Source organism: Mustela lutreola, chromosome 14, assembly GCF_030435805.1.
Source record: "Mustela lutreola isolate mMusLut2 chromosome 14, mMusLut2.pri, whole genome shotgun sequence".
NCBI classification, from domain to species: Eukaryota; Metazoa; Chordata; class Mammalia; order Carnivora; family Mustelidae; genus Mustela; species Mustela lutreola.
The window spans coordinates 42876950-42894368 of record NC_081303.1 but is presented as its reverse complement, the minus strand read 5'-3'; the positions used below and the strand labels follow the sequence as shown (position 1 = coordinate 42894368).

General features: G+C 51.1%; 1 protein-coding gene across 1 annotated transcript; it reads right to left on the bottom strand.

Annotated features, from left to right (window-relative positions):
- Nucleotides 1-7: 7 nt before the first annotated feature.
- On the bottom strand, nucleotides 8-12711 carry FCAMR (Fc alpha and mu receptor). The gene is made up of 7 exons (XM_059146602.1): nucleotides 12329-12711; nucleotides 9678-9738; nucleotides 5126-5464; nucleotides 3459-4221; nucleotides 2689-2807; nucleotides 1921-2048; nucleotides 8-863 (listed from the first exon to the last, which is right to left on the bottom strand). The coding sequence occupies exons 1-7, from the start codon at nucleotides 12365-12367 to the stop codon at nucleotides 855-857; spliced, it is 1458 nt and encodes a 485-aa protein (XP_059002585.1). The 5' UTR covers nucleotides 12368-12711; the 3' UTR covers nucleotides 8-854.
- Between the last annotated feature and the right edge of the window lie 4708 nt (nucleotides 12712-17419).

The window sequence follows — 17419 nt, the reverse complement described above, 5'->3', positions numbered from 1 at the left end:
AGTCGTATGCATAAGAACCCATTTATTGTTTAACCATCATTTCCCAAACTTGTTTGATCTTCCACCTCAACTTTTTTTCTTCCTTCAGAACACCTCTTAACGATCTTGAGAAGCTTGCCTTCTGTGGACGCCCCTGGTAAACACTGGGTAGGTGGAATGATCCTTTACCGCCTGAGTTCTCAGCCTGACCCTGTCTCTAATGGGCCAAGTGACCTTGGCTGGACAGCCTCTGCCCCCGCGCCTGCTTCCTCATTGGTTGAATGGGGTAATGTGGCTCTTCTGGCTTCCCTGTCCCTCTTACAGACCATGCAGGAGGGTCACTGAGAACTGAGAGAGTGTTCACAAAAATGATCTGGGGCAAGAAACAGCAACGTCATTGATGGTATTATTTTTGCTTTGAAACATTGTTTAGCAATGGCGAAGAGGAGAAAGTACTAGATCAAAGTTAGGGGTTCCCTTTTCGGATCCTTACTCTATTACTCACTAGCTTCAACCAGATTACTTCTCCCCATAGGGCCTCAGTTACTTCACCCAGGACTGTAAGGCTCTGTTAGCTCTGAAAGCCTATGATTCCATTCGGCTAGACACATCCAACTTCCCTACTTCTCCAAAACAATGGGGTCTCTCTCACCAACTTGGAAGACTAAATCTCTGTGATTTTGGGGGGACAGCGCCTGTGCTGGGCATCAGCTGTGAGGCAATATTAATGGAGGGTTTCTCCAGCAATGGAGGCAGGGTTGATCCTTCTGGAAATGTCGACCTGACAGTTCTCAACTTGACACCGGAGTCCTTCCTTTCTTTTTCTCCCATTGTTCAAAGGCTGCTTTGCCCAGATGCAAAGTTCAGACAGCTGGCTAACAGATCTGGCAGAATAAAAAAGCAGATGTGACCCCGGAAAACGCAGTGGGACCAAGGGTGGAGTGAAAGTTTTCTGATAGACATGGAATGAAGTGTTTATGAAGCAGAATCCACATAAAATTCCTTCTGGCCACCTTCTCTGTGAACACCACCCTCCCCTTAAAATGACCATTTCCCAGCTTCATCAATAGTAAAGATTTATAAACAGCAGAACAAGAAGAGCTTTATGAAGAAGGTGAGAATCTACTGAAAAATTCCCTCCTCATCCATGCGTTTAGGAAAATCCCAGAAAATCTTGCCTGGGTCAAAATGTCTGTGGCATAATGAGTATGGGCTCAAATGGGAAGGGGTGATTTGAAGAATGGGGGTTGTTGTTCTTTTTGGTTTCTATGGAGAAGGCACCTGCCACTGGAGTCAACCAGGGGAACTCCCAAATGAAGGGGACTCAGCATCTCAGAGGCCACTGAGCCCATGCCCTCCAGTACAGCCTTTCAACCACAAATACTTACTGGGGGCCCCACAGAGCTGGAGGTCCTCTGGGAACTTAGTGAGGTGGGTCTAACATGATTACTGCCCCACAGGAGCTCAGAGTGCACTTGAGAAGGCAAGCGTCATGTACGCGAATCTGATGAAATGTGTGCAGCAGGCTGAGCGCTAACGGACTTCAGAAAAGAAGGTAGCTAGCAAGGGCGAAGGATGGTGGCTAAGAAGTTATAGCAGTCAGAGGACTCATATATTTTCAAAATCCCAGGAAAGGAAATTTCACACTTTCCTAGGTGACCTCCACCAGGGTTCAATCAAACCTTTCTTGAAGCCTTCTCTGAGTCATGCATCCCCTTTGGCTGGGGGAAATGCTTGACCTTCCTGGGCCCAAGGGTGGCCCAAGGGAAGCCTCTGCTTCCCCAGAAGGAGTGCCCACTCCATTCGCTCTGCTTTGTACAGGCAGAGGAAAGGCTGAAGCTATGGTCCTTCATCCTGGTTCTCTTTCCCTGGTGATGGAAAGAGAGCTTATGCTTCCATTCCTCGGGGTCCGGGGTGTGTCTCTGGGACAGTCAGACTGACCTGGGGAGGACAGTCATCCCGGAGCATGCTCCTTTCCATGTGGGACAGCTGGTCTGGCTGCAGGCTCGGATTCAGGAGACATGTCATCTGAATCAAGGTGACCGCTGCTGCCCTCTCTGTCTCCTGAGCTGCACAGACACAGAGCAGGCTGTGAGGGGACTGGGGACTGAATTTGATTCCCTGAGAACCCAAACCCCTGCCCCTTCTGGGAACTTCCTGACACACAAGAACGCAGTGGAGCCCTTTGACTGAAGAGGATGGGGCCGGGCCTTTGGGGTCCTGGCTGTGATCACCATAGTCTCTTCCACCTGCTCCCACAAATCTCACCCTCTCTTCGTCAGAGCTAACCACTGTGGAGCACTCATTCGGGGAGCATTTAAACGTGGGCTCAAGAGACTTTCAGGCAGGCCGCGGAGAGGGCACAAGCTTAGTTCATTCCCACATCTGGGACCTCCACGGGGGACTGGTCCTGCCGTTCGCATGCCTGTGGGGAACGTCTGTCTTGCCTTCCTCCGAGGAGAGGCTCCTCAGCTCTCTCCTCTCTCCTCAGCCTCTCCTCCAGCTCTGGGACATCACTGAGGCATAAGTACAGAGAAGGTTCCCCCATTTCATTGATAAACCAAGGCCAGGAGCGGTGAAATGGCTCAAGCTAGAACTTAGCATTTCCCTCTCTAGAGGTCTTGGCCCCGACTCCGACCCAGTCCTGAGAGTGTCTGAGCAGAACAAACACTCCCTCCCCAGCCTCGGGGCTACTCCAACTGCACTCACTCATCTTCTTTGTCCAGAGCTTCTTTTGCAATAGGCCAAATGCCACAAGGGTCAGGGGGCACAGCACCGTGGAGACAGGAATCAGGATCCGAGAGATGTTTTTCTCTCCTGGAGATGTGCTGGAGTGGAAGTATCCGGTGTGGGGAGGGAAAGAGCACAGGGGGGATACGGTTGGAGCTGGACAGGAGACTGAAGGGCATATGGTCCTCGCCCCTCGCTTTACAGGTGAGAGGCTAAGGTGGGGGAAGTTGGCCGCCTTCATTCCCACAGCAGGTTAGTAGCAGGGGAGGGGACCAGAACCCTTGTCTTCAGGTTTCCAAGCCCTGAATCCTGATCCCCACTGCACTGCCCAGGTGTGGGTCCCCCCTGGGGGCCAGTGGGAAAGAGGACCGAGTGAGTCATGTCACCCGCCCTGGGCATTTGGCTCTGCCACAATCTTTCCTTGTGGCTTCAGCAAGTACCTCCCCTCTCTAAAGCTTTCGTTCCTCATCTTTTAAAAAAAAAAGTCCCAAAGGTTCGACCTAAATATTCTGTTTTCGTAATGTTTAGATTTTTACTTGAAAACCATGTGAAAATACTCTGGGTTTCTTAGCAAGGACTCTTGAACAAGGGAGGGTCTGTGATTTTTATGGTTCTTGCCCTTTGTTGTCCCGGGGTTACAAAGAGAGAAGTGAGCACATAGAGTGGGGGGTACAGACATCAGCCCACGGGGGAGCATGCCGGGAGTGGGGGGTACGGAGCCCGGCCAAGACGAGGGTCTGGGAGTTTACCTCATCATGGAGGACCTCTTGCCCATGGGCATCGCGGACCCAGCAGCTGGGGCCTGGCTTGGTGTGGCTTGGGGATCGTTGTCTCCAACAGGCATGTCTAGGTCCCCTTTGGTGGCTTCCTGCTCAGACGCCATCTCTATGCTGGTGGGTCCTGGGGTCCACACACTCGCAGCTGGGGTGCTTCCTTCATTGGAGCCCAGGGCTTGTGGCTGAGCAGCAGTTGTCGCTGTTTCTGACAGGATTTCCTGCACCCATTTTCCTGAGACCAGAGTCGATGGCCTACCGGTCCCTGGGACCTTCCCCGTGACATCCAGAGCTGTTCTGACCCAGTCTGTTTCTTCTGGTGGTCCATCGGCCTCAGTAGCTGTCTCCTTCCTTTCCTCACTGGGCCTACCTGTATTTGCTACTGAGCCTCTGGTGTCCCACACCCAAATACCTTCTGTCGTTCTGGACACGCCTCGGATTGTTGAAGCCAGACTCTCTAGAATGGGGACTGTTGTTGCCCAGACAGAGCCCTCTCCCTGGCTGGCTGTTCCTACAGCTATGGCCACAGTTGTCCCTGGGGTCTGCCTTCCCTCAGCTGATGCTCCTGTTTTGTTGGTTCCTGGAAGCAGAGCAATTCTGTCCCATCCTGTCCCCTGTCTTTCTACAGTCTGGGTGGTTCCTGAGGTCTGTCTGTTGGCCGCTGGTGATGCTGTTTCAGAGGATCTCGTGATGTGCTCACCTGTAGCCAGACTGGCCAAGAGGTTGGTGCTGGAAGGATCTGTGGACGGCAGAGGGAGACCACATGGGAAGGCTACCCTGGTTGCCTGCAGGATTTAGCAAAGGATGCCAGGCTAGTGTGCCTGCTCCAAGGACTGCGTCCTCACTAAGCCACACAGTCTTTGGTTAATATGTTGGAAAAAATAAAAATTAGGGAAAACCAGGCGTGTCCTCTAGCCTGTTGCACGTATTGACATTCCGTGGTCCTTTCTCCTTGTTTTATGCCCACATACTCTCTACTGAGTCATCCCATACTCCCACGCGGCCCCTTTTCCGCAGCCCGCCCCGTACTGCTTCTCAGACACAGCAGGCCATCTCAGCAGATGTGTGAGCAACATCTCACCGGACACATGCAAACCCAGGCTCTGCCTGCTCCCTGCCATGCCACCTGTCCCTGCCGGCCATCGCCTGGGCCCCCTTCCGTGGACTCCGGGTGCCCAACTCCAGGTCACGTCTCTGGAACCTGCCAGGCAGAGCATGGTCTTGGTAGCTTGTGGGATGTCTGTCAAGGGGCTCGGTCTCAGGAAAAACCACTTCTCTCCTGAGTATCTCACATCTGCTTGTCTGAACAAAGAGACTTCGTGAGCCTGAGAAGCTGCATTTTTCAATTTGCCCCCTTCTTGGAGTCCACTCCAAGCGTCCAGGCCACAGAATTTAGTAGAATGTGGGCAGGACAGCTGGCTTGCATTCATTTAAGGTAGTTTTCCAAATACCTGCTTTCCTTCTGAAAGTGATTGCTTTCTGAAATGAAAGCCGACTTCCTAAAGTCCCTGCTTCACCCCCAGCTTTTCCTCATCACCGCCCCTCCCCAAGCTTAAAGCCCTCTTGGACCTGTCGATCTGCTCCCGCACCTCCCCCCCTACACCCCGCATTCACTTCGCCAAACTTGACCCACCAGCCCGTACCTGTGGAGACGGTCAGATTCATGCTGAAGAAGAACATGTTGTTTCTGTTGCCAATGCCACAGCGATAGCGCCCCACGTCTTCCGGGGACAGCTGGGACAGCGTCACCACAAACAAGCCGCCCTGCGGGTAGTCTGCTAGGGCCACGCGGCCGCGGTAGCCGAGGTGAGTGTAGTTGGTGGTGGACACGACGGTGTGGCAGACCCGTGTCACCGGGCTTATGCGGCACCAGTACTTCCTCGCGTGCTTGTTGATGGACAAGGGGCTGTAGCGGCAGCGGATGGTGACAGCTCCCCCAGGCCCCCCAGACACCAGCCTCGGACCTTTCAGTGCAGTTGCAGCTGTGGGCAGAGAGCAGGGGAGAAAAAAGTCAAAGGAAATGGAGCACTGGCTATAGCCACTGTTTGCGGGTTACAAGCTCCAGACTCTGCCGGAATCAGGGAACAGGTCAGAAAATGCCGTCGTGAAAGTGAAGGGAAGAGGAATGCACGTGGACACTTGGGAGCTCAGGAGTGCCCCCAGGTGTGGGTGGAGCTTCACCTAAGGCCCCATCGGAGAGACAGAAATGCGAGAATGCTCCCACCAGCTATCTAGCCAGCGCCCGTCGGTGCCCGGCGTTCTCAGACAAGTCCTTCCAGAACCGGGTCAGCATCTGACGGAAGGGGCTACAGTTTGATGGAACACACAAGAGAGGAGGTAAGTAGGGGAGGGTGTGTTAGTGTGCGTTCCCCTGAGAGGGAAGGGTGCCCTGAACACCAGAATCGCGGTCCATGTAGTGGACCAGGCAGCTGAAAAATATTCACACCTGACATTTTTCTGCAGAAATACAGACAGCCGCGTACCACCGTCAGAGCACAGACGAGCAGCGCCGTGAACAGGTCTGCTTTGGCAAGGGGCGAACCTCAGGTCTGAACGCGTCCGCAGCCTGTTTACTGAGTGACATGAACTTGACCCGACGCGGGCAGAAACAGAGCTTGTTCTCGCGCTGTCTCTTCACACCGGCTCTGCTCCTTGATAAATCTCAGGCACGATTTCAGGTGCGGGAACTTTCACAGTCTCACTGAGACTGGAAAAAGTCCAGTCTGGTCAAAACCTATATATGTAGCTCAGTTCTGGGACTGACTGCAACTCCAGTCTCTTTGCTCTGCTCCTTCCTCTGTTCAAAACTGCAGGTCAGGCCCCGCGGGGATTGCCTGTGGCGGGGCAGAGGGGAAGGTGACCGGGAGAGCTGCGGTCTGTGCGCACACTCTCTGGGCACAAGGGATATCCAGAGCTCTTCCTAGATCTTTGGTCTCCCAGACTGTTCCAGGCCCTTTGGCTGCAGTTCCTTCCTTGTAAGAACTGCCTCTCCTGGGGCCTCTTGTGCCTCCTCCAAAACCACACCTATGACTTTGGGCCACCTGCCCTTCTTTCTGTAGTCACAGCCCTTTCTGGGTGGCCTTTGTGGCGGGGTTCCCCAGGGCCAGCTCCCTTCTGTAGGTCCCATATTTGATCACAGGAAGCACGCTTTGGTCCTACTGTCCAGAGAAGCTAGGATGTGGGGAAGCTTGGCGAATGGCATTCTGGAAGTTCCTTCTCTTATTTGACAGAACATGAGGGGGAAGTGATCCCTCCTGCCCCCCGGGATAGGTGGAGGCGAGCCCAACACTGACACCTCTCTCCACAGCACTTCTTCTGTGAGCTTGCTACCCTCCCCTGATTCCTCAGATGGCTATGTTGGGGGGCTGTCGCTGGCACAGCCCGCTCGGCAGTCTCTCCACGGTCCTGCCCAGGTGCTTAAACATCTGGCTTTCAGATGTGGCTGCCTGGCCTCGATCGATTTGCTCTATGTCTCTAGGGCCATCTGAAGCTGAGAAGGTTTAGTTTTTGTTGCTCGTTTGTTTCTAAAGATTTTATTTATTTATTTGACAGAGAGAGAGAGAGCGAGTGCACACAAGCAGGAGAGGGGCAGAGGGAGAGAAAGAAACAGACTTCCCACCGAGCAGGGAATCCGATGCAGGGCTCGATTTCAGGACCCCAGAGATCATGACCTGAGCTGAAGGCAGACATTCAACCGACTGAGCCACCCAGGTGCCCCAAGAAGATTCAGTTCAGTATCCAGGTTTAATATCCCATTGCCAGAACTGGCTATAGAATTGCAAAGCCCGGTGCAAAATGAAGTCCAGAACATCCCCACTCAGAGGCCAGTAAGCCCTGCTCTCTATGATGCTAGCGGAGCATTAAACCGAGCCCCTTCTGAGTATGGGGCCCTGTGCTTGCCCAGGGCACATGCTCATGAAGCTGGCCTGCCTGCTGCATATGTCTTGAGGTCTAATTATAGGAAATGCTGTGACTATAGCACTACTCACTGTAGGTTTAATTAAATGACATGCCACTAGCTATGTTGCTATTAATAAAGCTAAATGGCAGCTTTTCTTTAAAAGTCAAGAATATTCACAATTTTAAACAAGGACCATCTCGGGACAACAGTGATGGTGCCCTGATAAGGTGTTCATATCCTAGTTCTCAGAAATTCTTGCAGTCTACACGTGGCACATACGAGAGGCTCTCTGCCCCGTTCATCAGCAGGATGGGGCAGTCTGACCTCACAGGAGAAGGCTGATAAGAATCCTGAATGCGCTCTTGCAATGAACATTTTTTTCTTACATACATACCAAATTTTGCTTGCCCTTGAGAACTCATTTGGTGAATACCTGATCAGTAGCTCTTAGTTACATATATTTAAGGTGTATATAGATTATATTATATATAATTGAGAATCTATTGGGTATGGGCTAGCATTTTAGGATGAAGGGGGTGTCTTCCTCGGTTCCCTGATGCATATTCTCAGCCCTACAGTGGAGTCGAGGACCCCATCATTTCCCTGCAGTTGTCTGTGACTCTGGCTTCCCCCGGGGAGGAGCAAGGGGGGCCTGCAGAAGGAGGGGGCTCTTGGATGGGAGACCGACTCGGTCTGAGCGAGCACAAGAGGTCTGAAGCTGGACAGAGGGGGAGCGGTTGCACCTGCAGTGGCTGCCTCCTCCATCTGGCAGAGAAGTGGGAAAGGAATGAGTGTTTCCCTGGCCTAGAGGTGGGGCCTGGAGGGGAGAGGGCCACTCCACCGGCATCTGAGATGGGGTCTTCTGTGGGGGGGGGGGGTCAAAGAAGAGCCTGGGCAAAGGGAGGAGATGGACCATCAGGGGACCATCTTATTTCACAAATACAACCACAAAAGGAAGAGCCAGCTCTCAACTCCTTGCCACCCCATCTAATAAGTGTTCCCTGCCTTCTACCGCACCTCCCTTCGGCCCCTATGACCCTGCTGGGGTCCCACATGACATGGAGAGGAGAGGAGAGGGAGGAACAGAGGAGAGGGCCTCCATCCCCCGTACTGCCTTCCGGACCACAGGCCTTGGGTGAATGAGGGGACACATCTTTGAAGGAAGACTGAAGTATTTTAACTGCACCCTTAAAAGTATACATTCAGCATTTAAAACTTAAGGGAATTGAGTTAGGACTCTTACCTACACTAATATGTTAGCAGAAAAATCATGGGCCTGCCTGAGTTTTTGCTTGGGGGCAGGGGATGCCCGCTTCTACTGAAAATTTTTAAAATTTTCAATTAAAGAGGTAGAATGATTATATGACAGAGGGTTCTTGCTCAAAATGGACTTTTGGTTCATTAAAATTCTGATTTGTTTATATACCAAATACAATTATTCATCCTTTTCTTTCTTTCTTTCTTTTTTTTTTTTTTTTTTTTTTTTTGGTGTTACCAGAGCATTTTCATTCATTCAATGATGATTTGCTCAGTCTCTACTCAGGACCAGGTTCTAGGACCAGGCACTCTGGGGACATATTTATCACATTTGTCAATGATTCCCCATCACCATCAAAATAAAATCTAGACACCGCAGCCTGGAGATGGGCCGTGCGTCATCTGAGCCCGATCTATACCTGGCCAGCTTCACCACCAGCCTGCCAGGACCTATGAGGCAAGGACTCTGTCCTCCATCCACCCGTCCCTTGTGACTGGCACGTGGTCAGCCCTCCATAAACGTGTGTTCACTAAATCAGTAGATGCAGAAATGCAAATTTTATTTACCCAGCCGGTTTCTTTGTAGACTCTGGACACTCTTGAGGAGGGCAGGTCTGCCCTCGTCCCGAGTCCTGGTCCTGGCACTGAGTGTTTTTGGAATGAGGGAGAATCAGCAGTGCCCCTTCTGTGCCCTGGAACCCTCATCTTGCAAATGCAGACGACTTTCAGTCAACTGGAAGGGAAGAGAGCAGAGACACTGGGACTATCAGAACAGGGAATATTCTAGAAGTGAGCATGGCCGGCATTGGCCCTCTCCTGTGGGCTCTTGCCTCTCTCCTTCCCCCTGGACGCAGACCTGACCCTTCCCTGGATGCACTGCATGGCCCGGGATCCCGGGAGAGAAAGCCAGGGGTAGAAAGTCCGAAGTGTCGAGGCAGCCTTGAACACTGCTCAGCAGCCCACCAGCAAACCCCGCAGACTGGGAGGCTCTGGGCCGGCTTTGCCAGCTCCACATCCGGGCGGTGTTTGGGACTCACCTTGCAAGAGCAACAATGTGAGGAGAATGGGCATTTTCCATCCTGCCCTCTGGATGGCGACCTGCAAAAAACACTGTATTTGAGGAAACCCGAGGGGGCAGCTGAGAAGCTGAGGGGAACCCAGGGAGACCTGGGCTGAGGTGAGCCCTTTCTCACTCGAGGACCTCAGTGTGCTCAGTGTTGTGGCTGATGGGCCGTGTCTCACCCAGAGCAGGACTGCAACTGCCCTCCTTGAGAGAAACATGACTCCATCTCCCACCCCCAAGCCCGCATGTTTGTCCCGGGTCACGACCACCAAGGCGAAAAGGTTTCTACCCTTGGGGTTTCTGTGTTCAGAAGAGTTGGAACCCCCTCTGTAGGATCCCAGCACCCCCCCCCCCACCCTGCCACTTGCCAGCCCCGGAGCTCTGAATTTGGGGGAGCCTTGGGTCATGGAAAGACCATGTGCTTGAAGTTGAAACGTAGGCGGTTGCTATGGGGCCTTGGGGGGTCAGCTTCCTCCCCAGGGAAATGAGCACATGCGTCAGGGGCTTGTTGCACAACTGAAACTGGATTGTGTTAGAAGTGCTGGCAGTGTGCTGGGTACAGAGCTGCTCCCTCCCCCTTCCCTCCTCACCCCTTCTTTTTGGCAGAAAGAGAATTGATTCCTTCAAGGGGAAGCTGGTGGGGTTTCTCTCGGCAGTAACAAGGACTTAGACACAGACTCTCTGGACAAGCAGTTGCCGGCACAAGAGTTCTATTCTCTTTCTTCTCCATAGCTTGTAGAAGGCGCTCCCTGTCCTCCAGCGCATGCTGATCTCCCCCTACTCTGGTCTCTCCTGTGGGCCTGGTGGGACTTTGTGTGTCATTGCTCTAACCCCAGGCTCTGGGACAGGATGCAGCACGGTGCTGGAGCGAGGACCGACCACTCTCGGAAGAGACACCATACTGATCCCCACTCACTAGCCTTTTACTGCTTGCTGATGATAAAGACTGAGACTGTACATTATACTTCAGTTGTAGTCCCCCTTCGTGTTTTCATGGATGCTTTTGGGTTGATTAAAAATCTGTGCTTTAAATCTGTCTACTGCCTGCGGTTCTTAGGACCTATACACTTAAAAAAGAAAGAGAAACAAAGAAAGAAAGAAAGAGAGAGAGAGAGAGAGAAAGGGCAAATTAGTTCGCTATCAGCGTCTCCTTCTCCTTCCAATCCCGACCTCACTAGTGCTGAGCACAGGTGTAGACCATCAATGGTCTGACCCAGTGGCTGGAGAACCCCTCCTCCCCCCACCCTTGCCCAGCTAGACTAAACCACGCAAGGCCGCTGGCCAGGCTGGGACATAAGCTTAAGGAGGAGAAAAGGGAATGGGGGAGGCAAGAGGGAGACGGGGGAGAGGAAAGGAAGGGCAAAGGAAGAGAGAGTAGAGGACCCGAGAATGACTGAAGCCATGGTTTGGCCCCATAGCTGCGAGCTGGCCCCTCAACTTGGCTCCACCAGCCGTCGCCCCTAAAGCTTTGGCCTGCTCTACCAGGTGGAGCCCTGAGGGTGGGGAACGTTGGAAGAGTCCTTAGGCTCCTCATGCCTCCTTCGTGCCCTCTTAGCGATGCCCCTGCCTTGGGTGCCACCATGGCCACCTACGCCGCCCGCCTCCCCCCTGCCGTCCAGGGTTCTGGCTGTCTGCCTTTACCCAGAGGCTCTCCCAGGTGTGCCTGCGCCTAATCTGCTGTTTGTTTAATGTCCACCAAGCCCAGCTTCCTCGGGGCTTGTTTTTCTAGGGCACTAGGTGCTGACACGGCCCACGCTGAGGTCAAAGTCTTAGCACCACACCACCCAGTTCCTCGGAAGTCTACCGGTGCAGCAATCTCTAGGCTCGGGAGCAAAAGCCGCCTCACCCCAGAGAGGCAATGAGGAAGCACAGGGTATGAGATAAAAGGTCTCCTGGGAGTGATCAGCCTTGATTGGAGGCTGAAAGGACAATATCTGAAGTGACCTTCAGAAAACCTTCCTCCAGAATACAGAGAGCCCCAGCTCAGCAGCCTGGGGCTACAGGCCTCTGTAATAATCCACACCATTTTAGGGGATGAGGCCACTTGGGGGCTGCTCTCATCCCCCCATCCTGCTGGGAAGGGCATCTATTCATCTCCAGCACAGGCTGGTGTATGACTCCCCAAATCCCTACAGCCCCCCTGAGGCCCACTTCCCTCCTATTCCTACCAAGCGACAGCAGACACGAAAGCAAGGGAACCTTCGTGATGTAGAAGGAAGTGCTCAGAACCAGGACTCAGGGGACTTCGCTTCACCAGTGGCTGATGGAATGACCTTGAGCAAAGGCAGCCTTGTCTCTACTACAGCAGAAGAGCTTTGGCTGTGTGATCTCCATGTCTCCTTCTCTTTCTGACATTTGTTGGTTTCACATGACTCAGGGCCTCAAAGGAATCATGCACTCCGGTGGGAGGGAGAGTCCAGGGGAGCAGGAGCGTGGGGAGGCAGGAGGGAAATGCTGTGGCCTGAACCCCATGGTCCTTCCCTGGCCTCCTGGGCATGAGCCCAGCCTGCTCTGGGAAGGGCCCCTGAATGCACACTGGAGAGCTGCTGCTGCAAGTCCCCACCCCCTGCCCCCCATCCCGAGGGAGACAAGACCCCAGCTTCTGGGGAGAAAGCCGAGTCTCACCTGTCTTTCTCCTGGCTTAGCCGAGGCTTCTCCAGCCATCTCAGTCCAGAGATAATATCCACCTGGACTTTTCTTTTTATTCTCTCCCGTTTTGCGATGCTGGTGTTTGAATACCTTCTACCTTCTTTTCTTTAACCTTGAGACTGAGAAGGCAGCCCTGGAGGGCTGAAAAGCAGCTGGAGCCCCCAAGAAGCTCCAAGTGCAAGATGGAGCTCTGCCCCTCGCCTCTCCAGCCCTGCAGCAAGTCAGTGCACCCCTGGCCCTGGCTGCTAGTCCTAGGAAGGAGCCAGTCCCGGTTCCTTGTGGTCCTCACTGACACTCTTACAGAACTTTTCCAGGGGTGGTGACAGTGACGTCAAGGATCCACATTCTTCCATCTTTTTTTTCCCCTCCTGTCCTGGGCCCCAGATTTCTCAGGATGCCCCAGTTTAGCTGACCCCGTCCAGATAAGTGGTGCAACAATCTGGAGAGGGGAGAAAATTCAGGGGAGGAATTCCCCTGTAGTCTGGCTGGGCAGCCAGTGCCTTCTCCCAGCTCCCAGGAGAGCCAGTGTAGGGCACAGACTCCAGGTCAACTGCATGCCTGGTAGTCCCTAATTCATGCTCTGCATGAAGCACAATACAGGAAATGAGATAATTTCCATGGAAAAAGATCCCTGACCAGCGTGGCTCATCCTGGAGGACAACCACATGCTTAGAAATACTCCAACATTTTGCTTTGGAAAATAAGCCATGGGTGGGTTCTCTTCCTCATAAAAGATGTAACTCCTACCTCTGCTGGTTTTAAATGGACATCAGAATGACAACTAAGGAGCTCCAAGGGATGGAGGTATTGCGGACTCGATTGAAGGACTCTCACCAGGGCCCCTGTTGGACACTGCAGCACCCTTGGGCCAGTTAGAAAGGGTACTTCTTCTTCAGAAAAATCAAGGCTGATTGTTGCACAATAACCATGGATAGCAATGTGTATTGTCCGTGCATTCCTCCTTCCAGGTTTGAAGACAGATTATGGGTAGGAACTGTGTCAATGAAAGCAATAAGAGAGGAAAAGAAACAATCCCATGAGCTGTCTGGAGTGTGGCTGGGACAAGGTCATCTTAAGTGTGTGTGCCAGTTTCTGAGTGCACAGTGGTATGTGACACTATCCCAGGACTTGGTTAGAAGGTCCAGATCTTCACAAACGCTAACAGCCTCTCATATAAGTTATAAGACATCTACGATGAAAATGGCATCCCCTTAGCTGTGGCATGCTTAAGCAGAGCACAACCTGAAGAACTGTATATGGTGGGCCTACTTATCCCCAGAACTGAATGGTGGTAGAAACAATTAAGGTCTGGCTAAATTCTCCATTCTTAGCTCCTTTGGGAGCAGTACAGCATAGTGCTTTGATCACATAGACTTTGGAGTTAAGACTCCTTCCAAGTTAATATCCCAGCCCTACTTTTTACTGGAAAAATGATATGGGTCAGATTACTTAATAGCTTTACTCCTTGTTTCCTTCATCTGAAAACAGGAGATAATAGCACCTACCTCATAAAGTTATTTTGTGGATTAAGTGTGACAGTCCATGTAACTTAAAGTTCCCTGCATGTATCAAATTCTCAGTAAGTTTCAGCCCCTAATATTAATAGCTTAGCTCACAGCAATAGAGAACAGATATCTTTTAATGATCAAAGCTTCAGAAAAGGTCCTTTTTGAAGGTCATCTATTCAGTGGTTTGCTACTTTCTTTCTCTTTTCCTTTCTTTCTTTCTTTCTTTGGGGGGGGGCATTTGATCATTTTGGCATTTGAAAGATTAGAAATAAATCAATTTGTCTGAAAACATGTCTGGATTGGTTTTACATTTAAAAACAAATATTTGTCAATTTGCATTGTTTTATAAACCATGCAGTCATTTTTTTTTTCAATTTTATTTATTTATTTGACAGACAAAGATCACAAGTAGGCAGAGAGGCATGCAGAGAGAGAGGAAGGGAAGCAGGTTCCCTGCCGAGCAGAGAGCCCGATGCAGGGCTCGATCCCAGGACCCTGAGATCATAACCTGAGCCGAAGGCAGAGGCCCTAACCCACTGAGCCACCCAGGCACCCCATCATTTTTCATCCTTAAGCATATATTTTTTCTAGTTTATCTCCTTTTGAACATTTTGGAGACTTCTGAATACTAAAGACATAAACCATAGTTAGGTCCAATTAGCTGTAAAGCACTGGGCCAGTTTTCAGACGACTGACCGGGAGCCACAGAGTAGCTCCCTTTCTGAAGCTTTATGGGAGAGAAAACTCTGTACTAGCTACTCCTCTTGAGTATAACTGAATTCTTTTGCCTAGCACAAAGCCATGGGAAGCCTCCTTACCTAGGTTTACGACACGCTGACCTTCTGATTCCAGGTCCCAGACTCCAGAAAAAAAAAATAATAATAGTACTGAGACGAAATATGAGATCTGGGAAGAGTTTTGCCCACTCCCTGCCCCCTACCTCCAATCCCCTAATCCCAATTTTAGCAAAGGCTTTTATTGACTAAACAGACACACCGAAGTAAAAATCAGAAACCAGCTAAGCAAGGCAAGGAAAGCCACTTGTGCTATAACACAATGTGTATTGATCTCTTCCCTCTCCAAAACATGTTTTCTAATGAATAAATTAAGAGCACTGCACATCACTGCAAAGTTTTCTGCTTGCTATACCTACATGTGCAAGCTTTTTTCTTTTTTTTAAATATTTTTAAAGTTTATTTTATAGAGAGAGAGAGAGAAAGTGGGAGGAGGTGCAAAGGGAGAGAGAGAATCTTAAGCAGACTCCATGCTGAGCACAGAGCCCAACCTGGGGCTCAATCTCACAACCCTGAGATCATATCTGAGCTGAAACCAAGAGGCAGACGCTTAACTGACTGAGCCCCCCAAGTGCTCCTGGAAGCTTTATTCCATCCTCATTATTAGCCAGAGAGACACAGCCCTTCTCCCCTTCCCTAACTCAAGTCCTGGTGAGAATACCAGATGCCAATGAAAGCGTTGTTTAAAAACACCTGGATCGCCACTACAAGGCCTTGATCACTTAGAAATTCATAAGAGGACGGTGAACTATGAGACTTGTCACTCCTCCAAAGGATAAGAGGAGAAAATATTTGGATAGCATGAATAATCATTTTATAATGACATTTAGTAGGCATTTACAACCTCCACATCATTTAGCTGATAGTAAAGATTGCAATCCAGCGACATTCACAGCCCTCCAAATCCAGAAGACCTCTCAAAGGCAGTCGGGTAAGTGCTGTGATGGTTTAAGTTCATGGAGAGACCGCTGGTAAAAGCACAGGCGAAAGAATCCCAGGAGATCATTTCCTAGTTCATAGGAGTACCGCCTGAGACCTTGGCACAGATGGCCTCAGGCAATCATGACCAACAGCTTTTAGCATAATCTTTCTGGAGTGATGAAGTCTGGAGACTGAAACACACATATTTCTGACCGGTTGGAGTTATTTCATGATGATGCTATTTGGAATAGACATTGTTCTGCGATAATGAGTCCTGAGTCCTTGCTGGATGGAAGGGACCCCCAGTAATTAACTTGCCACTGAGGAATGGTGTTAGATGGGGGGCCGGGTGCTCTGTTCTATTGCTGGCAAGTCGGATGTCACCAGCAACAAGGCTGAGCTCAGCGGGGTTCATAGGAGCCTGTGCTGTCTGTGGGAGCCCGGGGACAGCCCCGTCCCTCATGTGTCCCTTGGGCCAGCACTTCGGTTGCCAGTGCCTGCGGTTGGCTGCGTCTTCCACGCTGGGTACTCTCTGTGGGGCATCAGCCTGTGACTTAAAGAGCTTTGCACTTCACGCCACTCCCACGTCCACCCATGTGTCCCCACCCATTCTTTCCAACTCTCTCCATCCGGCCTCTGTATCTGTCCTAACGTCAAGCCATTTTTCCTTCCACACAAAGCAGAACATCAACCCAAAGTCTGCTTATTGGAAGGACTTTCTCTTGCCACTGTTTTTCAAGACCAGCCCTTGTAATCCACTTACTGTTCACATACCGGACCAACTGATCCACAAGTGAAGCTTGGGTTGTGTCTTCCGCTGCCATGTGGCTTATTAGGGAGGCTCCTATGTGGCCCTTCATGAACGGAGGGAGGGGGGGACACTCGTGCAATGGTGTAGCTGAAGTGAGGGGGCCGGGCTACTCGCTCACGCAGTTTGCTTGTGCCCTCATGTCCTTTGCGATCTCAGACCCAGCTGTACCCTTTCCAATTCACCATCAACCGCTGCTGGTTGGTCGGACCTTATGACTCCGTGCAGGTAATAATAGCTTTCAGCCCATAATGGGCAGTTGAAAGACGCACACTCCCCTGGGGTTCTGTGTTCAGGGATTAGGTCTCCGCCGGGACCCAATATCACACGCCGGGACCCAATATCACACCAGGAGTCATTTTTCAAAAGACACACTAATTTCCCTTGCACACAGCATGGCTTTGCCAAAGGACCCCAGGGGACTATGTGACTACGTAGTGATTCTCTCTGAGGGACTTGCCATAAGCTCCATACCATATCTCTCCCCAACACCTACACCTCTGATAATGAAAATGCAGGGCTGATGACACGTAGCTGGACCTGCCACAGAGCCTTTCCCTACTCTGGGCCCTGTTCAAACAAACTGAGGGTTTTGGAAGGGAGGGGGGTGGTGGGTTGGGTGAGCCTGGTGATAGGTATTGTGGAGGGCATGTATTGCATGGAGCACTGGGTGTGGTGCATAAACAATGAATCTTGGAACACTGAAAAAAATAAAATTAAATTAGAATGTTAAAAAATAAAATAAAATAAAATACACGTATTAATAAAAACAAAAACAAAAACAAAGGAAGGAGCTGTGAAACACTCATTTAAAGTGGAGCCAGGAAGCCCTGAAGGGGGCGCTCTGCTGCACAAGCTGTCTTGCTGGGGGCTTTACCTGGGGGTGGGGTGGTAAGAAATATCTGGACAAGGGAGGGCATGTTTCACATAGAAATTTCTCTCCTCCTTTTAAGAAAAAGAAGGAAGATCCCTCCCCGCCCTAGCAATAATGCACCAGCCACCCCATATGGCAATGAGAGCCTGCCACGAGGTCCAA

Excerpts from the sequence above, each read along its gene's own strand:
- FCAMR (XM_059146602.1), bottom strand. The coding sequence starts at position 12,367 with ATGGCTGGAGAAGCCTCGGCTAAGCCAGGAGAAAGACAG. Across the intron at positions 9,739-12,328 it reads CTAAGCCAGGAGAAAGACAG|GTCGCCATCCAGAGGGCAGG; the intron begins GTGAGACTCGGC and ends TGTTTTTTGCAG. Across the intron at positions 5,465-9,677 it reads CACATTGTTGCTCTTGCAAG|CTGCAACTGCACTGAAAGGT; the intron begins GTGAGTCCCAAA and ends CTCTGCCCACAG.